The sequence below is a fragment of the Hemibagrus wyckioides genome, linkage group LG06 (genome assembly GCF_019097595.1).
Source record: "Hemibagrus wyckioides isolate EC202008001 linkage group LG06, SWU_Hwy_1.0, whole genome shotgun sequence".
In the NCBI taxonomy this organism is placed as follows: Eukaryota; Metazoa; Chordata; class Actinopteri; order Siluriformes; family Bagridae; genus Hemibagrus; species Hemibagrus wyckioides.
Genome location: NC_080715.1, coordinates 20,466,338 through 20,490,295, shown reverse-complemented (window position 1 = coordinate 20,490,295; position 23,958 = coordinate 20,466,338). Strand labels below are relative to the sequence as shown.

Genomic DNA, 23,958 nt, shown 5'->3' with positions numbered 1-23,958 from the left:
TTGCATCAAACTTATTGTACAATTACCCATTCATCCATTCATTTTCTGTGGTACTTATCCTACACAGGTTCGCGGGGAGCCTTGAACCTCTCCCAGGGGACTGCACAAGGTGGGGAATGCCAGGGTGCCAAGCCATTGCAGTGCACAATCAGACACACACACACACACACACACACTAAAGACAATTAAGAGAATCCAATCAGGCTAATCAGCGAGTAATATGAGATTAGTCAATCACCATATTCAATTATGCTAATTTATTATACTGTACTGTAGTTCCAAATATTAAAGCAGCACTATAAAAGTTGTATGGTTATATCTGCTTAACCTGGGGAAAGACATTGGAGTGGAAATTGTGAATCTGACTACCCAGGATCAGGGATAAGACATAAAATTCGCTATAAAAGTTGCTATAAAATAAAAGTTGATAAGTGATTTCATTAAATAAAGTCATATATAGTGGCAACATAAATATGTTGAGTTCTTCCCTTTGTAAAATATAAGCTGTTTACCCTTGGTAGCTCAAAAGGGCCAATAAATTAGTTTGCCCCATATATAGATTCATCAGTGACCAGGTAACATGACTGAATAGACAGCAAAAAAGAGCACATGGTAGAGGTGTGGAAACTATAATCATAGGTTATTTCCAGTCATATATAATCTAGCTATATACTGTAAGAGTAGATGGCATATTTGCCTGCTGTTGCTAGCTATAGCACAATACATGTTTGTTTTAAACTGCAGATGTATCATCATAAAATAGCCTATGACTTATGTTTTATAATACAACCAATTTTACTACTTTTTGCCAGCATACAAACCCACTGAACATCTAAATATTGGATGTGAACTATGGAGTCTATGGATGTAAACCATAGACTACATAAACCACAATCAAGCCAATTTGAACAAAATATAATACCAATACAAAGTTGCATACCACAAGAAACGAATATGCTTACATTTTAAATCCATTCCAGTTTTTGAAACACTCTAACCATGTATGCCTCTAACCATATGACTATTGGTCTTTCTGTATTTTTTAGGAGGCAGTATGGTGGAGCAATTACAAGTATTGCTGCCTAACAACTTCAGGGTCCCAGTTCTGAGCTCAGCTTGCTGTCTGTGTTTAGTTTAATATGTTCTCCCTGTGTTTGAATGCATTTCCTATGGGTTCTCTATTACCTTTCCAACTACCAAAACATGCCAGTAGGTGGATTTGACCAAGATTAATTACCTTTAGGTGTGCATTGTTCTCTGTTTAATGCACCGAGAACTTCATCCAGCTGCTTTTTCTACTTCCACTATAAAGTAAATTACAACTGAGTCTACCATCATTGTAATATTTGTATGTTGGGGGCAATATTTGCATATTAGAATGATAATTGTGCTGACTTTTCTCTGATGTGTGTGCTGTGATCAAAAAGAAAAAATCCTAATACACATACATGTATATAGTGGATAAAATAATTCTAAAATCAGTATGTGACTGTGAATTTGCATAATGCCCCACCTCATGCCCAGTGTTCACATAATAGGTTCCATATCCACTGCACCTTCAGCCCTTAGGGGCAGAAACAGGCAGATTATTAAAACTATGACCAATGTATTAGAGCATATAACTAGATAGTAATTAAAATTTTATATTCTCTCCTATGAATATTATAAAACATCATATTTGTGGGAAAAAAACACATTTTAAATAGTATATAGTATAAACACAAATATATAATAATGTTATCTTGCATTAAATCACTTTTAATAAATATTATAATAAGATTTGCAAGCCTGATGATTATTAATGCAGTTAACAATGTGTTTTTCTCTTTCCATTGAATGTAGGCTGCACTGTGTGGTGTTGGAAAGCTGCTGGCTACTAATGACATTTTGTCTCAGTTTCCACATATGAAGACCAACCCCTTGTTGTTTGATTCTTTCATCTCAGCAATTATTACAATCCATACACTTTCCAATTACTGACATTATTCCAAAAATGCTCAAAGCACAAGATCTCTATATCTGTAACAGACATCATTAAATCAGTTTGTAGCTTTATCTGTTTTTAAACTGATAGTGTTTAATCTGTTTAATTTTTTTTAAAGAAATGCAAAACAGACTGGTATACTGGATAGGGTATTAGTAAAAATAAATAAATAAATAAATAAATAAATAAATAAAAAGTTAAAAAAAATACAATAAATAAATAACTAAACAAACAAATAAATAAATAAATCACAATAATTTGTGCAGTTACAAAAAAAAAAGATCAACAATACCACAGCAATTTTCAATGCTAACACTGTTTTCAATTACACGATATTGCCAAAAGTATTCGCTCACCCATCCAAATAATCAGAATCAGGTGTTCCAATCACTTCCATGGCCACAGGTGTATAAAATCAAGCACCTAGGCATGCAGACTGTTTTTACAAACATTTGTGAAAGAACGGGTCGCTCTCAGGAGCTCAGTGAATTCCAGCGTGGAACTGTGATAGGATGCCACCTGTGCAACAAATCCAGTCGTGAAATTTCCTCGCTCCTAAATATTCCACAGTCAACTGTCAGCTGTATTATAAGAACGTGGAAGTGTTTGGGAACGACAGCAACTCAGCCACGAAGTGGTAGGCCACGTAAACTGACGGAGCGAGGTCAGCGGATGCTGAGGAGCATAGTGCGAAGAGGTCGCCAACTTTCTGCAGAGTCAATCGCTACAGACCTCCAAACTTCATGTGGCCTTCAGATTAGCTCAAGAACGGTGTGCAGAGAGCTTCATGGAATGGGTTTCCATGGCCGAGCAGCTGCATCCAAGCCATACATCACCAAGTGCAATGCAAAGCGTCGGATGCAGTGGTGTAAAGCACGCCGCCACTGGACTCTAGAGCAGTGGAGACGCGTTCTCTGGAGTGACGAATCGCGCTTCTCCATCTGGCAATCTGATGGACGAGTCTGGGTTTGGCGGTTGCCAGGAGAACGGTACTTGTCTGACTGCATTGTGCCAAGTGTAAAGTTTGGTGGAGGGTGGATTATGGTGTGGGGTTGTTTTTCAGGAGCTGGGCTTGGCCCCTTAGTTCCAGTGAAAGGAACTCTGAATGCTTCAGCATACCAAGACATTTTGGACAATTCCATGCTCCCAACTTTGTGGGAACAGTTTGGAGCTGGCCCCTTCCTCTTCCAACATGACTGTGCACCAGTGACCAAAGCAAGGTCCATAAAGACATGGATGACAGAGTCTGGTGTGGATGAACTTGACTGGCCTGCACAGAGTCCTGACCTCAACCCGATAGAACACCTTTGGGATGAATTAGAGCGGAGACTGAGAGCCAGGCCTTCTCGTCCAACATCAGTGTGTGACCTCACAAATGCGCTTCTGGAAGAATGGTCAAAAATTCCAATAAACACACTCCTAAACCTTGTGGACAGCCTTCCCAGAAGAGTTGAAGCTGTTATAGCTGCAAAGGGTGGACCGACGTCATATTGAACCCTATGGATTAGGAATGGGATGTCACTTAAGTTCATATGCAAGTCAAGGCAGGTGAGCGAATACTTTTGGCAATATAGTGTATTTACTGAAAAAAAGCATGTATGCATCAAGCATTTTCTCTCCATTTATTAAATTACATTCAGCATTTTCAAGTTTCCTGGGATTTTGTTCTGTTTTGAAAATAATAAGACAAGAAAAAGTGTGTAATTCTACTGAGAGACCTACACAAAAATACAGTAAAACACAGTGTAAATATACCTACTGCTACAATAACATATTAGGATGTTTGCGATATTACAAACCTGGCATTATTATAAGAGCTGTGCTAAATCAACACCTTTTGCCCAATCAGAATCAGTGCTTCAACTACATGTGTGGTATAAATGTGTCAAAAAATATTCTTTTTGTGCAGGAGAAGCAGCTTCATTGTACTGTACTTATTTCAGTATATGCTTCTTAAATCACCAGGTCATTGCAGTAAACAATGTATGAATGCCTATTTCGCTGTACAACTGTGGCAGGGCTCTGACAGCATGCATAGCTGATAGTGTGTAACTTTCTGCATTTAAAACAGTTCCCAATATAGATTTCAAAATATTGTGGCTAACTGACAAGTTTGAGATTTTTTGAGATGTTTGCCCTTAAGGTTTTACTTCTTGCTGATTCCTCCAAAACAACCCCGCATGTGCATGCAACAATCAGGTAGGAAAAGGCTTTACAGTTGAGGAAGGCAGCTTGTACATTATACTGTATACTACAGCCAAGATATTATAGCAAATTCTGTCTTTATTTACACTCTTTCATGTTAAAATCCATTGTCTTCTTGAAAGGATGTTTTTATACATATCAAAATATTTGCAGCTGTATTTATGCTGTTTTCTTGATATATATTAGACAATAGCCTTGAATTGTCTTGATTCACATGCTTCAAACAAATGAATTTTCTATTTTCAATTTTCTAGAATAGATATGCAAAATATTTAGGTCTATGTGAAATAGGCTTTTCCAACACTACCCAACATTACCAAGACTAGATATATTTAGCTTCATTTCATTTAGACCTGAGATCTCTGAGGTGTCTGAAATCCAGTCGATGTATAACATCGTGCTCCCAGGATTCTCTATGACATTTCCACTATTAATAGCGACTGCAGTGTTAAGCTGTCACTGTTCACTGTGAAATTGAAAAAAAAGGAAGCAGCAAACACCGAAGATGACCTGTAAATCTGCCTTTCTTTATGGCTGTATAATTGCAAATGTACTTGCGCAGGACCTAACAGAAATCTGCTGGAGCCCTGTGCTCCGGGGTGGTGATAAATCAGCTAAGGTTAATTTTTAATTAACTGTTGGTGTCTGGGGACCATTTGAAAGAGGGCCAAATGAATGATTTGAGCTGCGCTTCTTGCATTTGAAAGTTTCATTTGGTCTGTCAGTTTTGATTTCATCTATAACCTCGGGAAATTCTCACACTTGCTTCCTCTAATAGGAAATACAAGAAATAAATTTGACTGTAGTAGGGATCATCAAAATTGGATCACTCAAAATGATTCTGCTGTAAGTGTGACGTACTTTGCCATCTTTTGTGACGTACTGTGGCTTTGTTATGCTGTGGTGGTATTTTGGTGGTATGCTTTGGGTTCACATCTCTCATTAGAGCAAAGGTATTCAGACTTAAGAAATGGCAGTATGAATAAAAAAATAGTAGATATTTTCTGTCAAAATTTTTTTGAGATTCAATGTTCCTTATTGTAATATATATAGTAATACTGAATCTCAGTAATTTTTTGACAGAAAATATCTACTATGCAGAACTGCTGCAGGGAATGTGAGATAGTCCTAGAATGTGAAAATGACATCAGCAGGAGTATGTGATTCTGTCTTTGAAGTGTTGATGATCAGAATCAAGATGTTAGACTATGCCTTGGTCCATCATCTTCCCTACTGTTTTATCCGATTGCCTGGTGTCAGAGATAGGGTAAGGATCCCTTCATCCTGTTACACTCACACATCCTTGTTTTGACTGATGTGGTAGTCACATCAGGGTAGGTGAGATTAAAAAAAATCCCTTTGAAATGGTTGATTGCATAATTAAACTGTAATCAATAACTCAGGACCAGACATCTCAGCAATCACATCTCTGTGATTTCTTTTTGCCTCATTTACAGGCCACACACTGAAGTATAAACTGAAGAATATTGGCTGAATCTCTCTGAAGTAATGCTACTAATGTCATAAGTGCGCTAATTTGGAACACTGAATCTCAGTTGTTTTTGTGATTAGAATTGTTTGAATTGATAAAGTGAACATTCAGTGAGCAGTCATTAAAATATATAATAGTTTTGATAATGATGGCTTGAGATTACCACTGATATAATTAATAATAATATTAATATTAATAATTTATTTAAAAAATTCAGGCTATGCTTCACAGCGGTCCTCAGAGTCTCTGGATCCACTCTGAAAATCATTACTTTAAGCCTAGCAAACTAAACAACAACTCTGACCAGTAAATAGCTGAACAGAAATACTACCTGAAAGAACATTCTGTTTTTCAACAGATGACTTTAATCATTAAAAAGGACTAAAATACTTGACATTGAAGGAAGCTGTCATTTATTAATTAAAGCATGCAAACAGAAGTCATTTTGACATTTCAGTATTTTACAATGAATTCAATTTGCCAGTGTTCCTTACTCACATAATCTCTCGATTAAACCTATCAAAAAGGCTTGGAATGCTGTATCATCAACATGCTTGCTGAAACCTCATGAAAGGATCTTTAAATAAAATGTCCTGGAGAGCATGATAAATGTAGAATTTAGAGGAAAACATTTATTGTAGTTGTAGACTAGTGCAGTAGACATTTAGTAAGCCCATTTTGTTGTATATCAAGAAGCACATTACTGTCTTGTATTGTTAGAATTTTTCACCTCCAGACCTGTAGCATGCTGTAAATATAATAAAAGATTGTTATTTTATGTTTAAGCCTTGTGCACAAAGCGATCTCCATGATGGCATGGTATGCTAGGGCTATTGTTAAGTGAACAGCTTTGGATTAACCTGACATGTAGACTGCACACTAGTTTTACAATGCAGGATCAAAGATCTGTTCCCTGGCCCTTATGGTTTTGGGTTATCTTCAACTGAACTGCAATATGGTTCTCATCAGGTATGGAACCCAATGCTGAACAACATGATTAGTTCAACATTTATTACTGCTTCTACTTTTGTAATGCCATGGAAATTATGGCTACATAATAATCAACAACAGCAAGAGGACAACCCTAGTACCTCTACCTAAACATATGTATATATATAATATATGAATTTCATCATGGTTTAGGATGTTTACAGCATTTGGCAAACACCCTTATCCACCATATCTCAATTATTATATACAACTGAGCAGTTGAGGGTTAAGGGCCCAACAGTAGTCAGATTGAATCTCCTAATCTTTCACTCACTAGTTCAACATTTTACCCATGGAGTTACCACTTCCCACAAAAGGAAGAAATTCTTCTATGTGAATGCAAACCTGGGACTATGAGCCCTAACCGCAAGCAAGACCAGAATTCTGAGTGCAGACTTGAGTATTCAAACTAAGTGTGAAAATATCCTTTGTGATGCATCTTTTACCTCTAACAGACTTCAAACCAGGTAAACAAAAATCTTACAAAACCAGCCCTAGATGAGACTTCTTAAAAGAAAGAAAGCCCTTCTGTATGTCAAGCTCCAGTCCCAGAGCTATACTACACTACATTAACTCTCTTTGTGTTTGAAAAAATATGTACATACCACCCGAACAAGGACATTGTGCTAATTCAGTTGCCCTTGAATGCTTTGATATGATCCAGCATTGTATGCCTCCATAATTTTGTTGACTAAAGACACAGCCTGCCATTTGCAAGTGTGATACCATCTTAATTTAACTTCTGCTCACGGCACTGTTTATGAAATCCAAAGCATCTAAAAGTCATGTTTAATTTGTTGTTTAATGAAACTACAGAACTGAGAGAAGTCTCATTCAATTAAATAAAGTGATTACTTAAGATAAAGAATGAATGCATATACATTATAATATTAAAAAAAGTAAGGGGGTGTAATGTTTCAAAAGTAGGTGGGATGTATGTAGCCTAAATGTCATCTCTGTGTTGAACAATAAAAAATATAAAAATGTGAAAAAACTAAAATGTTTTAGAGATGAGGCGATATACTATAATGTACTATATTGTAAGCTAATGGTTTTTGATCGATTACATCTTGCCTATTTCCATTTTTCATAGCACACACTTTTACAAGAGCATCTAGGCCTTTTGGGAGGCATAATCATGCACCTGCATCATGATTCTTTAACCTCATCCTGCATTGTGTACATGTGCTGACAATCTTATCATCCACACATTGAGTTTGTGAACCCAACTCTGATCCCAATACAAAACCTTTTGAAATGCATCAGCCCATGGGGAAATGAGAGTCCAAACAGGGACCTAATCACTGTCGGCTCTGGGGAGGATAGAAAATGGGATAGAAAATCCAATTTTATCCTGTTTCCTTTCTGAGGTTACTGCTTCCAAAATAAATCATTTGTCAGAGCTTGAAAAGAAGTGGAAGCTACGAAGCTCATTTGAAATGCAATTATATGAGTCCTTTCACAAGCATACAGCATACCTGGTCAGTGTGTGACACTGTGAGGAGTCATGTGTGCGTGAGTACAGTATATCCTTTTCCTGTTTAGGTATTTTAGGACTCCAGAGTTGTAAAGTGTATTATAACAGGCATCCACTAGAGAATATACTAGGGAATATATCATCCTGTCAGCCAATCATGTGGCAGCAACACAATGCATAAAATCACGTTGATACAAATAAAGACTTTACTTAATGTTCAAGTCAGTGGCTGCTGTTGCAAGATGGGCTGGTTTTTCTAAAATCTGCTGATCTCCTGAGACACAACAGTCTCTAAAGTTTACCCAGAATGGCGCAAAAAAGAAAAACATATAATTTGAAACATATAATGATTTCTGTGGGTGTTGATAAGAAGGCCATAGAAAAATGATCAGCTTGGTTTGAGCTGCCAGAAAGGATATAATAATTCATATAATCATTCTTTACAACCGTGGTGCGCAGAAAAGCATCTCAGCATGCACAAAACATTCAACCTCAAGAATGGGATATAATAGCAGACCACATGAGGCTCCACTCCTGTCAGCCAAGAATGGGAATCTGAGGTTTTCATGGGCACAGACTCACCCAAACTGGACAGCTGAAGATCACCTGATCTTTTTTCTGTCACTTTCAGCCACATGGTCAGCTAATTAGATAAGTGAACAGGTGTACAGATATTCCTATTAAAGTGGACAGTGAATGTAAATATACTCATTTACTTTTTGCACACTTGAATATGTCAAAAAATATTGTAGTCCATTGTTTTATATCCTTGCTTTTATCTACACCTTGCCATAGTTTGATTTCAGAGATCCTCAGACAGTTCCTTGAACTTCATGGCTTGGTTTTTGTCTTCACAATGCAGCGTAAATTGTGGGCCCTTAAAACCCTGGTGTGTGTCTTTCCAAATTATGTCCAATCAATTCAAATTGCAACAAGTGGACTCCAATTGAGTTCTAGACACATCTCAAGGATAATTAAAGCATACAGGATGCACCTGACCACGATTTGCAACAGCCAAGGGAATGAAGGGTTTATGAAGGAGAGATTTCAGTTTTGGATTTTTACCTTTTTTTGTTGAAAATCTTTAATAATATGTTTTTACTTTGTTATTATGGGATATCTGTTAAATTGTCTGTATGTCCTATAGATCAGTTTTATTGGGTTTGATACAGCATTGTTGGTCTCCCTTTTTAATCTTAATTTTACACACACGTACACAAGACTGATTGCCATAATGAACATTTGAATTCTCACCTTTTATAGAATGAGTAACATCAGCCAACTCCATTTATAAACCAACGACAGGCTTCTTTTGATGTCATGATTACTGAGTCTTTATCGTAAAAATAAGAGAGACCATGGTAAATTGCCATCATATTTCTTTTTCAGCTCACTCACTTCTATATGAAGTGATTTTCAAAGGATAGTGAGATGACTGATTTTCAATTTGGAGAGTTACTGGTGTGTTGGATTGCAATTATCCTGAACAAAACCAAGGATGGTTTGTGAGATTGCCATACATAAAAAGTCATGATGTAATATATGATAATGGAAAAGAAGCCTGTACTGTGCATATCACAAAACTGTAGACAGCTGTGTGTCTGCTGTTGTGTGCCATACCCCACAGATGTTTGGAAATATTAACATTAACATTTTATTTAGACTGATATGAAAAAAAAAAGTTAGTATACAAAACAAAGCATATAGGATACTTTAGTGTTTTAATATATATTTTTTAATTAATGATTTATTTTTTGGTTCTAAAAAAATTTGAAATTGAATATTAGGCAGCTCTGCATTGAGTGTGGAATCATACCTTGCTTAGAATTGATTTTGCTCCCTCATTAACAGGATTACAATCATATATCCATGGATTTTACAACCAGATAATGTCACCTCCAATGAGGACTTAATGTCTTATGCACAATCATGCCTGAGATTAATGAACAATTATGCACAGTCACCACTTTCTATAATCAAAGCGGATAAGATACCTGGACTGGGATTCTGTTTAATTTTCGAATCATAAATCCATTCTGTAAAGGAAATGACATGAAAAGGTGAAATATTTATTACAGCTTATTACACTACATAAATTAATACTACAGTGATGAAGAATGTTTGATTCTGATTAGCTAGAAGGTTTTTCAGCTTCAATAGCTTGCCTAAAACAGTGCCAAATTTGTTAGGCTGCAAAGTTTATATTAATGCATGTTCTGATATATAGGTTGTGCAACCAGGGGCGTCGCTAGGTCTAATCATGATTTTAATCTAGCACCGAATGTTTTATCCTGAATTTTGCCACCGGAGTGTAGAGGAATTAAGTAAATGTTGATCGTTTTAGTTGAGCTCTGTTGTCGTTTACTGTACACAATTTTGACTGACATCTCTCTCTGCACACACACACAAAATACTGAGAGATTGTGCGCTCGAATATGCTCTAGAACCGCTCTAGAATCGCGATACTTTAATATCATACACCTGTCGGTCTGCGCAGCGCCGCTTTCACACCACGTGACTAAACACCTTACAGCCCTTGAGTGCGACAGCAATAAAAAAAAACGGTCAGAAAACACAACAATGTTATTATTTGGATAATAGCCTAACTCATAGGTGATTATAAGCATATTATAGACATACAGGACCCTTTTTAATATTATTCCATCCCCAAGACTACAAAGGCCTTAAATTAAATAAGCCTAAAGATAGATCTAAATAAAATATAAACTGTTAAAGTGCTAAGACATTACAGTCTGAACATTATGACTATTATTATTTTTAACTAATGCAGTATTTAAATTAAAATACGACTTAGGTGAACAATGCACCAGAACAGATTCAATCATTTGGCTGTTCTCTCAATTGAAAAAGGAATTCTCAGCACTATAAATACTAATATGGCAAATGGAGATATTCTCTGATGATTCTACCCTCAAAGAAATAGGATAGAAGAATGAAGTAGACAAGATACAAGCAGCAAGACAGTTTGAGAATGAGAGATGAGAGAACAAGAAGAGAAGAGAAGAGAAGAGAAGAGAAGAGAAGAGAAGAGAAGAGAAGAGAAGAGAAGAGAAGAGAAGAGAAGAGAAGAGAAGAGAAGATAGTAAAAGATAATTGTAAAATAATAATAATATTAGTAATAATAAAAGGATCTACATGGCTCTGCTTCACACACAAGCTGTAAAAGAGATTTTCTAAAGTTGCATACTATCTGAGCTAATTTTTGTTTATAATAAAACAATATTACATAAAAATGCCCTTACAAAAAGTGTTATTCTTGCTTAGCCCCTCTCCCTAATTAGCCCCTGATGTTTCGGGCTCAGCCCCTGATGTTTTCAAATCCTAGAAACGCCCCTGGGTGCAACAAAACAGCATGACACAATACACTGTTATGCAAAAATGTGACGATGTGCATTGTGGAAGTCTGTAATATCAGTATTCAGTATTCTCTTCACTATTCTCTTAATTATGCAATATTTGAAATCTGCAAAACAGTTAAAATATATAGCATGCATGATGATCCTCATCATTTTCGGATGCTTGAGACTGTGTGAAAGTGCAGGTAAAGCAGTTTTAATAAACACAAGGCACTGATCCAAATCAGGAGGCAAACTTGATAGTCTCAAGGCACTCAGGTCAGAGGAGGTACAAACGGTTACGGCTCTGGGGTCCTGGTTGGAATGTCTGGGTTCAAGTGCCAGCACTGCCAAGCTGCCACTGTTGGGCTCTTGAGTAAGGCCTCTTAACCCTCTCTGCTCCAGGGTGCTGTATATGGCTGATCTGTGCTCTGACCTCCAACTTTAAAACAAGCTGGGTTATGTGAAGAAAAGAATTTCACTGTGCTGTCATGTACATGTGACATAAATAAACGCTTATTCTTCTTCTAATTGAAACAGACAGAGGTCAGGCAATTAACAGACAACATCAAATAGAGAAATAAGAGATCCAGAACCAATGTCAAAAGACCAGAAAGACAATCACAACAAATAAATGTTTGAGAGTCTCTTTTAAAGATTCCAGGAAGTAGTGAGACTGACTGAGAACAGGTGTGCTCAATAAGAAGTATGGTTTTGTGTGTGTGTGTGTGTGTGTGCGGGTTGGGAATTGTAGGCTGCAATGTTTACTGGGAAAATAGGGTTTAGTGGCAGCCCTGCGATGGACTGGCGACCCGTCCAGGGTGTACCCCTGCCTTTCACCCAATGTGCACTGGGATAGGCTCCAGCAGACCTCTGTGACCCTAATTAGGAATAAAGCGGGTATAGACAATGGATGGATGGATGGGTTTAGTGGCACCCTTATATATATTTACTCTTTAGTAATTTGATACTCTCTGCTTGATAATATTTACAAGTAATAAACATAATTAATTCCACCTGTAACTGTTTTCCTTTGTGTCTAGTTCTGAGCTACTCACTGCCACTGCTTTATTTTCTTGATAGAAATTATACCCCGGTTAGCCATAACATTAGAAGCACTGACAGGTGAAGTGAATAACATTGATTATCTTGTTACAGTGACACCTGTCAAGGGGTGGGATATATTAGGCTGCAAGTGAACAGCCAGATGTCGAAGTTGATGTGTTGGAAAAAAAAGCAGAAAAAATGGGTTAAGGATCTGAACAACTGTGATAAGGGCCAAATTGTGATGTCTAGACGACTGGGTCAGAACATCTCCAAAACAGCAGGTCTTGAGTTCCCAATATGCAGAGGATAATACTTACAGGGTCAAATACTCTTTAATTTAATTTAATTACATCTAATCTAATATCTTTTCTATGAACATATGATACATGTTAACAAAGGGAACATGTAAGTGTAGACAGTATATCTATGAAATACTCAGACACATTTCATTTGTAACATATTGAGTTATAGCTACAAAAAAAGGGGGATAATGGAGGGAAATTTGCCATACCAGGTGATGATTTAAAAAAAAAAAAAAACTATTACTGCAAATTAGAAATGTGTATGCACCATGATGAAATTGTTCACATGCAAAGACTGAGGAAAGAAGAACACTGTCTTCCATTTCCATTACTAAAACTTTCTAAGCTAATTTCAGGTCTTTTGAGATTTCATTTCGGCTGAAAATTTTGAACTGGCAACCCTTGGACTCATATCACACTCCTTTGGTGCTAGCTGAGGTGATGAAGGCACTTCAATTGCAGGCTTCCAGGATGCACTCAGTGACTTTCCAACAAACTTTCCTACACTGGCTTTTTCCCCCATTTTTGGGCCAGGTGAAAAACAGCATTACATGTACCTGATTCACTCAAGCAAGCAACTCTACAGTTTCATTTTTGCACACAGGCTGCTAACCATAAAGCAGGATGAAATCCTCCCTGTTTTATGGCTTTTTTATTGCTACAAAACCCAACCCTGGAGCAGATGAGATTTCCTTATTAAACAGCCCCAGTGCACAGAAGAAGCATACTAACAACATTTATTTACTTCTTCTGCAATGCTTACTCTTACTGTCTCTCTTTCTGTTTCTATCTGTAGCATAACATCCAGCATCATACTGGGAGGAACCTAGATCAGAACTGTGGGCCAGATGTTACTGGTCCTGGAGTTTGTAATGAATGCTGGAAATACATATAGAAGACTTTCCATCAATACATGCAGCAGATGATTGAAAAAAAAAGCATTACATACATAAAAACCATGTTGTTCTGAAGTATTCAGATGAATCTACCAGTGTGTTAGAAGCAATGTACACTGTTGACAAACAGCTGTGATGTGTATTTGCAAAATGGATTCAAATTCAGCTTGCTTTTGTTCCTATAGATCGTCTCTGCAGTCATCAACCTAATTATCTCTAGACCTTTAAATCAGTACCAAAACATTTACACCAGATTACAGCATGCATGTATTTAACCAGACATTGTGCATGGCTGTTCTTACAAATTAAATAGACCAAATTTCACCAGAAATTAAAAAACAAATTACTGCCAAAATGGAAATAAAATGCTTTTATTTCATACTGATGCATTTTATATAAAAGATACTTACATTTAATACATTTTTTTCCAAAATACAAGCAGCCGAACAACATATAAATCAAATACAAAATTATAAAATCTGTTGTACTGTATCTTAGTAATGTCTCTCTCTTAAAGTAACAGACAAAGGGATTTTCATTCATACCACTCTCCACATAGCAGTAAAGTAAGATTAATTCCTCTATCACATCCTGTATGACGAGCCAGCCATTGGGGACCTAATTCTACTGTCACTGGAGTTGATCAATAATAATCATTCAGCAAGTCTGGGTGCCTTTCAGTTTGTGTTTTCGTAAGTAAGTCTTTAAACCAAATGAATGATTCATATCTTTCATGTATCAGACACACGTCTGAACAGATTACATTAAGTTCACCAGATGGATTGCTGTTCCACTGGGCTGAAATTACCTCGTAAAAAAAGCTAATTGTCAAAGATAGATAATGATGTACTCTCACAAATTGTCCATTAAGTATTGATCACCTCCAACAGGTTGTGTGATTTTAGCTGGATGAAAAACAAAAAAGACAGTATCTTAGAATATGCAGCATTATTTTCAGTGATTAAAGGCAAAAATCACTTGAATGAAAAGTGACAAATATGGCTGGGCAGTTTCGTTACGAGCGCACATAGAACACAGAACCATGGATAAGATCAGAAAAAATAAAGTCTTAATTCAATGGATATCAGTAGCCCTCTGTAAAGATAAACAAGGACGATGAACATTAAAAAAAATCCCCAGTCTCTACAGATATATATTTAGATGCGAAACTAAGTTTCACATTAACAAAGCATAATTTAAGTATAAAATAAATGAAGAATGAAAGACGATAATGAAAAGATGATGGATGGTGCAAAGTAAATAACATAAAATAAATCCCACATCATTACTGAGTTAACACCGTAAGGCAAAATACATGATTTTAGGGGGTGAAATATTTTTGCTGCTGTCATTTCTTTGTTAAAGGCTGGGTAATCTGCAAATATACTGTGCAGTATATGTAATATACCCCAGAAAAAAACAACAATGAAACAAACAACAACAGAAACTAAAGGAGAGGACATATATGAAGTCCAAAGTTTATCGCACATGGAGAGGTAACACTGCTGCTGAACAAAGAAGCAAACCTAAGTACATTAGCAGGACCTGATAAGAAATAGAAAATTCTTTTTTTTCTCCACATTTTATACATTTTGTACACTCACGTAAAAAAAGAGTACAAAGTGTAAAGTCAGGCTATGCGGCGGTTTCCCGAATTGTCCCCTCTAGTTTCTTTGGGAGCAGCTCTCTCCTTTCATCAATACTGATGACTGGCTTCCGACAGTTCTGTCCATCAATGTATATCTTGGCATACACTGGATTGGAGTAGTTCATAGGCTGTATGGAGAGAATCCGGAGAAAGGTCAATTGTTGAAAAAATATAATTTAAATCCAATTATTGAGATTGGTGATGTTGAGAAGATGAAAACATCTGTATTCTAAATGTAAGAATAATTATAGACTCCACTGGTTGCTAAATGTGAACAAAAATGTTTATGTAAAACAGGCAAGCACACACAACACGCACAAACAGGGATGATGACAGATGAGTGTCTTTCATGCAATGGTCAAAGCCACCAATTAGGACAAAGGGCTTCACCTGTCCAGGTATAACTTCTTTAGGGATAGAGTGTATGTTCAGATTGCGGGGGTCACTGGATTTTACACACCACCCCTGTAATAAACACACTCTTGCTTGAAATCTGCTCAAGATCCTGTACTTTACAGCACATAAAAGTTTATTTCATACAGAAAAGGCATTCAGAACACTTGTCAGAGTAGAAGCATCACTCTAGGGTGCAGTAAGAGAATACACAGATGTGTGGGTGTCTGCTGTTATTGTGTTAAACGGAGCACTAATAAACCGCCACAAGTTGCTACAAGCACAGCGCTGACACGTAACGATGGTAACCTCTGAAAATATTTAAACCATTACAAAAATATATCTATACATAAATGCAGTTATATAAAATGCGCTTGGCATATGTCATAGAAAGATGCAAAGGAAGTCTTAGGGGTTAAAGCTGATGATTTATTTCTGTATTTATCAACCGGTTTCTTGTGTTTCTTGCATGTGTGTAAAATTTAAAGGTCTGAACCTATAGCTGCTCAGTTCAGCTCTTCCACATACACAGTAATCTATATCAGTGAAGAGGTCATATACACAAACCTTATGTGGATCCAATGTGAAATTTGGTTTAAGAAAGCTCCCTGCATCAGCGTGGTTATCATGCTCCACCTCGTACATGTTGTAGGATGGATTGCCAATCTCCACATTAATGCCTCCATTAGTCATGGGTTGCCTCTGGACTCGCTTGCCCCTAGGTGAGGTCATAGACATGTTTTCATCATGCATCAAAGGGGTCTCGGAAATATTCAGAACTGAATCTTTTTGCATAATAAAAAAGTTACACTGATGTCAAGGGCACAATGTCATGATTCAGTAATAGTATTTGTACTTGTTTTGAGCGAGTTAGTAAAATTTTTCCACAGTGCACACTTCACAAAGCTGTGAAGTGGTCACTTGGCACAAAAGAGCTATTTTTAATAGTTTGGGTACAGTATATTTCTCAGGATGTAGTTTTGCACCATGGCAACAAGTGCACATTTTAACCCTTCAAGAGTACAGAACAGCCATCCTCTCAGCCACATGCTGTGTTCCTGTAATACCTCTGCTGCCTTCTACAGATGAAGACCCCAGCCACGACAGTTGTTATCAAAATAACCAGCAGGACCAGAGGCACAATAATGGCTATGCTCCCTGCAGTGAAGAAGAACGAAAAAGCAGGAATTAAACTCTAGTCATCACGAATGTCCAAGGCAGGGGTCGAGTCTTGTTTGCGCTACAGCATGGCAGTTTTTAGTGCATGTAAAACTGTTACAGCTAAATCTTAAGCAACTACCTTATTAGAGAGTATGAAAAACTCTCAGCACCATGTTTCTTATCGAACCTAAACATACACAAAGACAATCTTCCTATCTCTCTGACTGTTTATCAAATATAAATAAGTACATGTGTTTATATGTATCTACATAGTGCAAATGAAATACAGATGAAGAAGTCCTGGATAGATTGGTTCTGAGCAGCTTTAATCCCTCCTGGGGATTACAATAAATCTCCTACATCATAAATCACATTTGGCAATGCTCTGATGCCTTTGCTACATGTTCCCTGAAAGCAAGCAGATGATTTTAATCAGAGCCATGAGTGTGCAGTAATGAAAGAGGAAGCCATGTTTGTGCTCACTCACCTCCAGGCGTGTTGTCGGAGCGGCTGCTCTTCGGGGCGGGCCGCTCACACTGCGTCCCCGACCAATTGGCTGAACACCTGATTAAAATCATCCACAGGAAAGATCAGATGATGCTTATGCATGCTAATCACTTCAGATGAAATGTGGAAAGTTTAGAACAACAGAGACTGAAGACGCAATTAAGACAGGCCGAGGATACAAAAGTAATTTAACACATGGAGAATCGGGGTACAAAAGGTCGAGTCATCTGGCTTGCAGATGAAGCCGTCGAATGTGTGGCATGTGTGACTGAGCAGATGTTTGATGATTGAGGTTGCCAGGTGAGAATGGTAACTGTATGAACTGTATATCAATATTCAAATGAGAGGATGGTGTTTTTGTATAAACTGTGCAGTCTGGATTGAGTAACTGTGCATGTATGCAGTATTCTCCAAATTAGTGTTTACTATTCTCTATATTAGTAGTTTATATTCTCTATTTTTTATTTTCTAAAATAGTATTCGGTATTCTTTAAATTAGTATTCAGTAATCTCTAAATTAGTATTCAGTATTCTCTACATTAGTATTCAGTACTCTCTAAATAGGTATTCAGTATTCTCTACATTAGTATTCAGTACTCTCTAAATTAGTATTCAGTATTCTCTATATTAGTATTCAGTGCTCTCTCAATTAGCATTTAGTACTCTATAAATTAGTGTTCAGTATTTTTAAATTAGTATTCCGTACTCTCTAAATTAGTATTCAGTATTCTCTACTTTAGTATACAGTACTCTCTAAATTAGTGTTCAGTATTCTCTCCATTTGTCTTCAGTATTCTCTCCATTAACTTTTAATATTGTTTTAATTAGCATATAGTATTCTCTAAATCCAAAAAATATACAATATGTATTTTTTTCTACATTTATAATCCTATAGTTGTTATGCTTACATAATTCGTAACAAACATGCACTTGAGGAAAAACATTTTGCAATGCATTATATAAACTGTTTTTTTTCTTACTGTTGAATTTCATTGACACGGAGGTCTTTACCACCAGCATAACTGTGTTAGACTGCAATTTTCAATAACACTGTTCACTTCCTTCTCCATATGCAAACAGACCATGATCATGTTTATTTTAAGAATTCTACTAAAGGATTTGTGTAACAGCAAAACTGATAATCAGATTCCTGTATTTCACAGTGACCCTTTCACTGTTAGCCACTTCTAGCAGCACTGCATGAGTCTGTAGTGGTTACACAGATAATATGCTTCCCTGTGGTATGGACATGGGGACTATGGGTTTGAAACATGTGTGTGTTGGGTGTGTATGAGAAAAGGCCACTGCTGAATGGTGAAGCAGGCTGGAGATGAAGGTTCTGGGTGGTAAAGGTGCTGATAGGGGACCTACTTGCAGCGGGGTTTGTTAAGGGATGTTATTGTGCATATCCCATCATTCTGACAGTAGTAATCACAGGGGTTGGCCAGCTCATCACAACGCTGGTTCTTGAAACCAGCTGTGCAGCTGCAAGAAATTGCAATGGTGTGAGGAAAAAAATTACAAAACTCTGAGTGAGACCCCACTGGCAGAAACCTTTGCTCCCTATTAAACTGGTTAAAATTATATTCATTATGTGTAGTATATGTTCATTTTAAAAGTATATATTTATTATCTACATGTATAAAAAACAAACAATAAGCTGTCCACTTGCAAACAAGCTTGGAGTTTCTTTTATCGAATCACACATGCATGCAGCATTGTTGTAAAAAGGCCTGACATTTAACACCATCCCACTTATCCTTAATTATACATCAGTGACAACCCATTATGGCTAATTTGCACAGACCATGGCTATATAACTTTAATACAATTTTGTTAATATCAAAGAAAATTCTCAACAGAACTGTAGAGTTTATGAGATAATCAACATCTCCAGAACAGCCGTGAATGCCAGGAAAAAAAAAAACATGTATTCAATATGGTAATGTAAATAAATGAGATTTATTTAGTTCAGTGGCTCGGGAGCGATCTTCTGGTAAAAAGCGTAGTGGTAGAAGATACCCAAAATGTTCTTAACACAATTTAGCACAAAACTAAGATAAATTACATAAATGAAGATGTAGGAACAGCAGGAAGAAGATTCATGCTAAGAAGATTCATTATTTCAAGGCAAAAAAAGGACCAGATTTTCCACATATTTTTGGCTATGAGATACTGTAAAAACAAACTACATTTCCAGGATCTTTTAACGTCCCAGAAAAGCCAATGAGATAATTTGCATAGAAATTGAGTTCATCTCAGTCCTATCACGCGTTGCCAAAAATGTCATTCACACTACAAGAACTGTTTGGCATGCTTTGGTTCGACTCAGTGCTTAAAGAGAAGTGACTGAGATTTCATTCTAGTTAATGACATTTTTTGCTGCTGGTGAACTGGACAACTGAACTGGACATCAGTAGAAAGTGTGATGTTGTCGCTAACAAGACAGCCAATAATAAAGAGACCTGTCATTCACAATTTCAAAACTCTCAAAGGTGACATTATAAAGAATAAGGAGAAAGAAAAACAACAGTCTTCACTGTTTCAAAAATAATGTACTCCTGGGTTCTTACAAATTGAAACACCTGCCTCCTAAGATTTTAAATCAAAGAGCTTTTACAATATTAAAATTGGGTTTAAACTGCAACTGGGTGACATCGTTTACCCCACGCAGAGCCATTCTGGTCCCAAACGGTGGGAAATACATCAATGTGTTTTCTGGCAATTTTGCAACATTTTGCAAATGAATAGCAAAGCTGTAAGGCACTGCATTGGGCATGTCTAATTGCTGGGGTTTGTACCCACACAAAAGAAGGTATTTAGTCATTACTCACTGGCAGAAGGGCAGGTTGGTGTCAGGGTCCAGATGACAGGTGCCTCCATTGTAGCAGTACCCATCACACAGCTGGCAGCTGGAGGCAATTCTACCACTGGTGCAGCTGCAAGATGGAAGGAAAGTGCAGATGGATAGATCTGATAAAATGATCAGACTGACACTATCTATACCAATGCATATGTATCCGATGATCAATATTCGAAATGTAATGCAATGGTGGGAAAAAGTATGTGGCAGGGATAAAGGTCTAGTCTTCCTAATGTTAGATATGAATTGAACAAGATTTCAGGTTTACAGAAATTGTATCTCAAAAGTGTGCAAAATCTGGTGCCAGGGCCAAATGCAGCCTGCAGACAGATGTAAACTGGCCCGTGGCTTCTTTCTTAGAATGCATGATAGGAGGGCAAAATGCTGCAATGTTTCCTTTCACTTGATGGTGGCAGCAAACTGTTAACAGACAAAATGCATTTTTATAAAAGACCTTTTTTTCCTCACTATACCTGCAAATTAATTTAGGGAAGTATATTTAGCCAAATCAACATACAAAAAGTGCATCTGTAACAAATACAAATAAATAAACAGGAAATATTTACATAAAAAGATATTAATTATACAATTTGTAGAATATTTAATTACAATGTCCCTATTTAAATGTAAGCAAATGTGTGATATGGCGCATGTTAAATGCCTTGGTCAGATTTTCCTCATGTCTAATCACTTTTAGTGAAGCATGTGTTCAGAGGACATTCACACGGATTTAACCTAAATTGGATCATAAGGTTTTGCACAAACTTGTGGAGTTCGTGCCAGCTTTAGTGCACAGTGTCATTAAAGAAAAAAAGGGAACAAACCAAATACTAAACATAAATATAAATATAAACTTGTCAATATTTCAAAGATTCACTCATGGTGTTTTCAGTAATATAAGTTGTAATAAAAAATTAAAGTAGAAAAGAATGCGAGAGAGAGAGAGAGAGAGAGATTGGGCCTTCTGTCTTAAAAAGGTCTAATCTGTTCTAATTTTTGACACCTGTTTAAACACCCCTGTTCTACCTGGTCATCTACAAACACTGTTCTTGAGTTTCTAAAGCTAGTGCAGTACAGCATCAAGAGAAAACCAGATTTTTAAAAGCACTGGTCATTTCAATCCATTGTGTAACATACTTGCAGGTCACATCTCCAGTCTCTGCATCAATAATGCACGGTGCCCCGTGGCACCGTAGGCACTTGTCCGTGTCACATTTGATCCCTTCATATCGAGCTGGACACACACACTCCACATGGCCAGAGACAGACAGCGTGCAGGCTTTAGAGTTTACACAGTAATGGTGACAGATGTCTGTCATGGGAAAAATACACAGAAAAATCATTTGTGAGTGCCTAATTAGAATTTGTGAGAAAATTACCCTCTGTATTATCTGCTGCTTTAATTGGACTTTTACAGAGCTTTAATGAGAGTTAATTATCTGCATCAAGTATCTAGTACATAAATGGAGGCATATCACCCCTTGGGTGTGCTACAGAGAAAATACATTAATGAAATTGAGAAAAAAAATCCCTGTTATGAAGCATAACAAAAACTACATAGCGGTATTTTTTTCAACAGAGCACATAAACACCTTTAGGTCATCACTTTAGCATTTTGAACCCTTTGTGGACACAAACCTTACAAATGCTTTCATTTGTGGAAAAATGACTTCTGCTTCTTTTTGTTTAGAACATTGCTCCTGGGAGCTCATTGCAAAAACATGCACACTGGCTTTGAATATTAAATTAAATTAAATCTTAGACATTTAACCAATGCCTCTGAAGATCAGTCATTTCTTTTAGGATCTTTTTATCTGGTTTGTTTTTAATTTTGTATACCATCTGCCCTCGAATGTTAAAAGGTTGATTGTTCCAACAGGACTTTTTCACAGAACTGGGATTAGTCAGAAATAATACTGTTTGTAATTATAAATGCAACTGAACAAGCTGAACAAATGCTTTTTGGGGCACTTACGGTGAAGGCAGCGGTCACCTGTGTACTCTGCTAAACAGCGGCACACAGGCTGGTTTCCCTGGCTGACATCGCATGTTCCTCCATTCAGACAATAATTATCACACACCCGGCGCTCACAGTTAGGCCCCGTGAAGCCCACAGCACAGCGACATGTTGGCTTCCCTATAGGGGGGAGAGACACACATTATTTCTTAGAGTCAGTGAAAAAGATGTCTTTTTGTCCTTCACATGATGGCAGAGTCTTCCATTTTGCCATTTAACCTTTCTTGACAAGGACCACAGGAACTAAACTGATTATCAGTGACATTTAAAATATGTCCTTGAAATTGCTTTACCTGTTTAAATAAATGTTGACATCGTGGACAAATAATCCACATTCAATGGGGAAAAAACCCATTGTTTAGCCAACAATTAGATTTAAATAGGATAACAACATATTGTGTTAGATTATTCTGCTGTCAGTAAATTGATTTACTTTCAAGTAGTTTTTTTTTAATAACAATGAACAGTAATTAGCAGTACAATAAAAAAAAAACATAAGAAAGACTTTTTATAATCTGTTGCTACTGAAGCAATTGCTACCAATGTTGAACTTCCAAACATTCAAGAAAACACTGTTTTTATTTAAAAAAAACCCAAGCAGCATGCCTTTACGCAAGCAATTTATAAAATGCATTTATTTTTCTATCAAACTGATTTAGTATGAACTGCTTTAATGTGTGCTTCACATACTATAAGAATGATTGCAGATAGAAAATAGCACTTTATTGATTGTAATACACTGATTGTAAAACACACTTGGCTGATTTTATCATTAGCAGCATTTTAACAGGTGGCAATAAAGAAATCTCATTCAAAATTAAAATAATTCATGAAGCATACTCAAGGAATTGTATATTCACAACAGGCTGCATCAGATTCCAAACAGAATAAAGCGATATACAGTAACAGCTGCTGTGCATAAAAATAGTATTTGGAAAGTTTTCCTTCTGTCTTTGAACATACAGCCACTAAATAAAATGTTACTCACAAAATATATGAATTGTGACTCTAGTTGACTGCTACTCCTACAACTATTACCACTAGTACTATTACTATTACCACTACTACTTCTAAAAATAATAATAATAATAACAACTTTGGAATAGCAGCAACTGCTGTAACCCAAACATAAAACTAAACACATGCTCGTGCCCAGGGCTATTGAATGCTACTAATAAGTTAAAGGTACCTCAAATTTGTTAAAAACCAGTTACCTATGTGGTAACCTCCCAATGTTTTTTGTGTTGACTCACAGACTAAACACCACATGTGATGAGTTTCGGTTTCAAAACCAAAACTGTGTGATTCATTGAATCTTTAATTAAATGTCTTTTTTTTTTTTTTTTTGCAAAACAGGTCAAACCCATACCTGAAACATCTAACTCCAATATCACTACCAAAAAGGAGTTGTTTTGTATACCTCTTACATCGAGGACAATGATACAGAAATAAGCTAGGGAAGGTACTTGACTATGTTGAAAAAACTGAGCTGCTATTCAAACAGAGCACCCTATCATAAACAGACCTGACTGGCTGCATTTAATTGAGTGCAAGTAGCACAGAAAAGTTTCAAAGGAAGCAGGTCAAAGGAGAAATAAATAAGTCAAGAAATAAGTCAAA

At 36.7% G+C, this 23,958-nt stretch overlaps 1 protein-coding gene across 4 annotated transcripts in view; it reads right to left on the bottom strand.

Moving 5' to 3' along the window:
- Window positions 1-14,104: 14,104 nt before the first annotated feature.
- Window positions 14,105-23,958, bottom strand: part of lrp1bb (low density lipoprotein receptor-related protein 1Bb) — a 271,908-nt gene continuing 262,054 nt past the window's right edge. For 2 of the 4 annotated variants that reach the window (XM_058392915.1, XM_058392918.1), the window contains 9 exons: window positions 22,297-22,458; window positions 21,459-21,633; window positions 20,293-20,397; window positions 18,830-18,943; window positions 17,439-17,515; window positions 16,858-16,948; window positions 16,358-16,508; window positions 15,788-15,862; window positions 14,105-15,525 (listed from right to left, as the gene is read on the bottom strand). In XM_058392915.1, coding sequence (XP_058248898.1) covers window positions 15,385-15,525; window positions 15,788-15,862; window positions 16,358-16,508; window positions 16,858-16,948; window positions 17,439-17,515; window positions 18,830-18,943; window positions 20,293-20,397; window positions 21,459-21,633; window positions 22,297-22,458 — 1,091 coding nt within the window. In that variant the 3' untranslated portion in view covers window positions 14,105-15,384. The remainder of the gene's footprint in view (window positions 15,526-15,787; window positions 15,863-16,357; window positions 16,509-16,857; window positions 16,949-17,438; window positions 17,516-18,829; window positions 18,944-20,292; window positions 20,398-21,458; window positions 21,634-22,296; window positions 22,459-23,958) is intronic. The other 2 variants (XM_058392917.1, XM_058392919.1) reach the window with 2 other exon arrangements.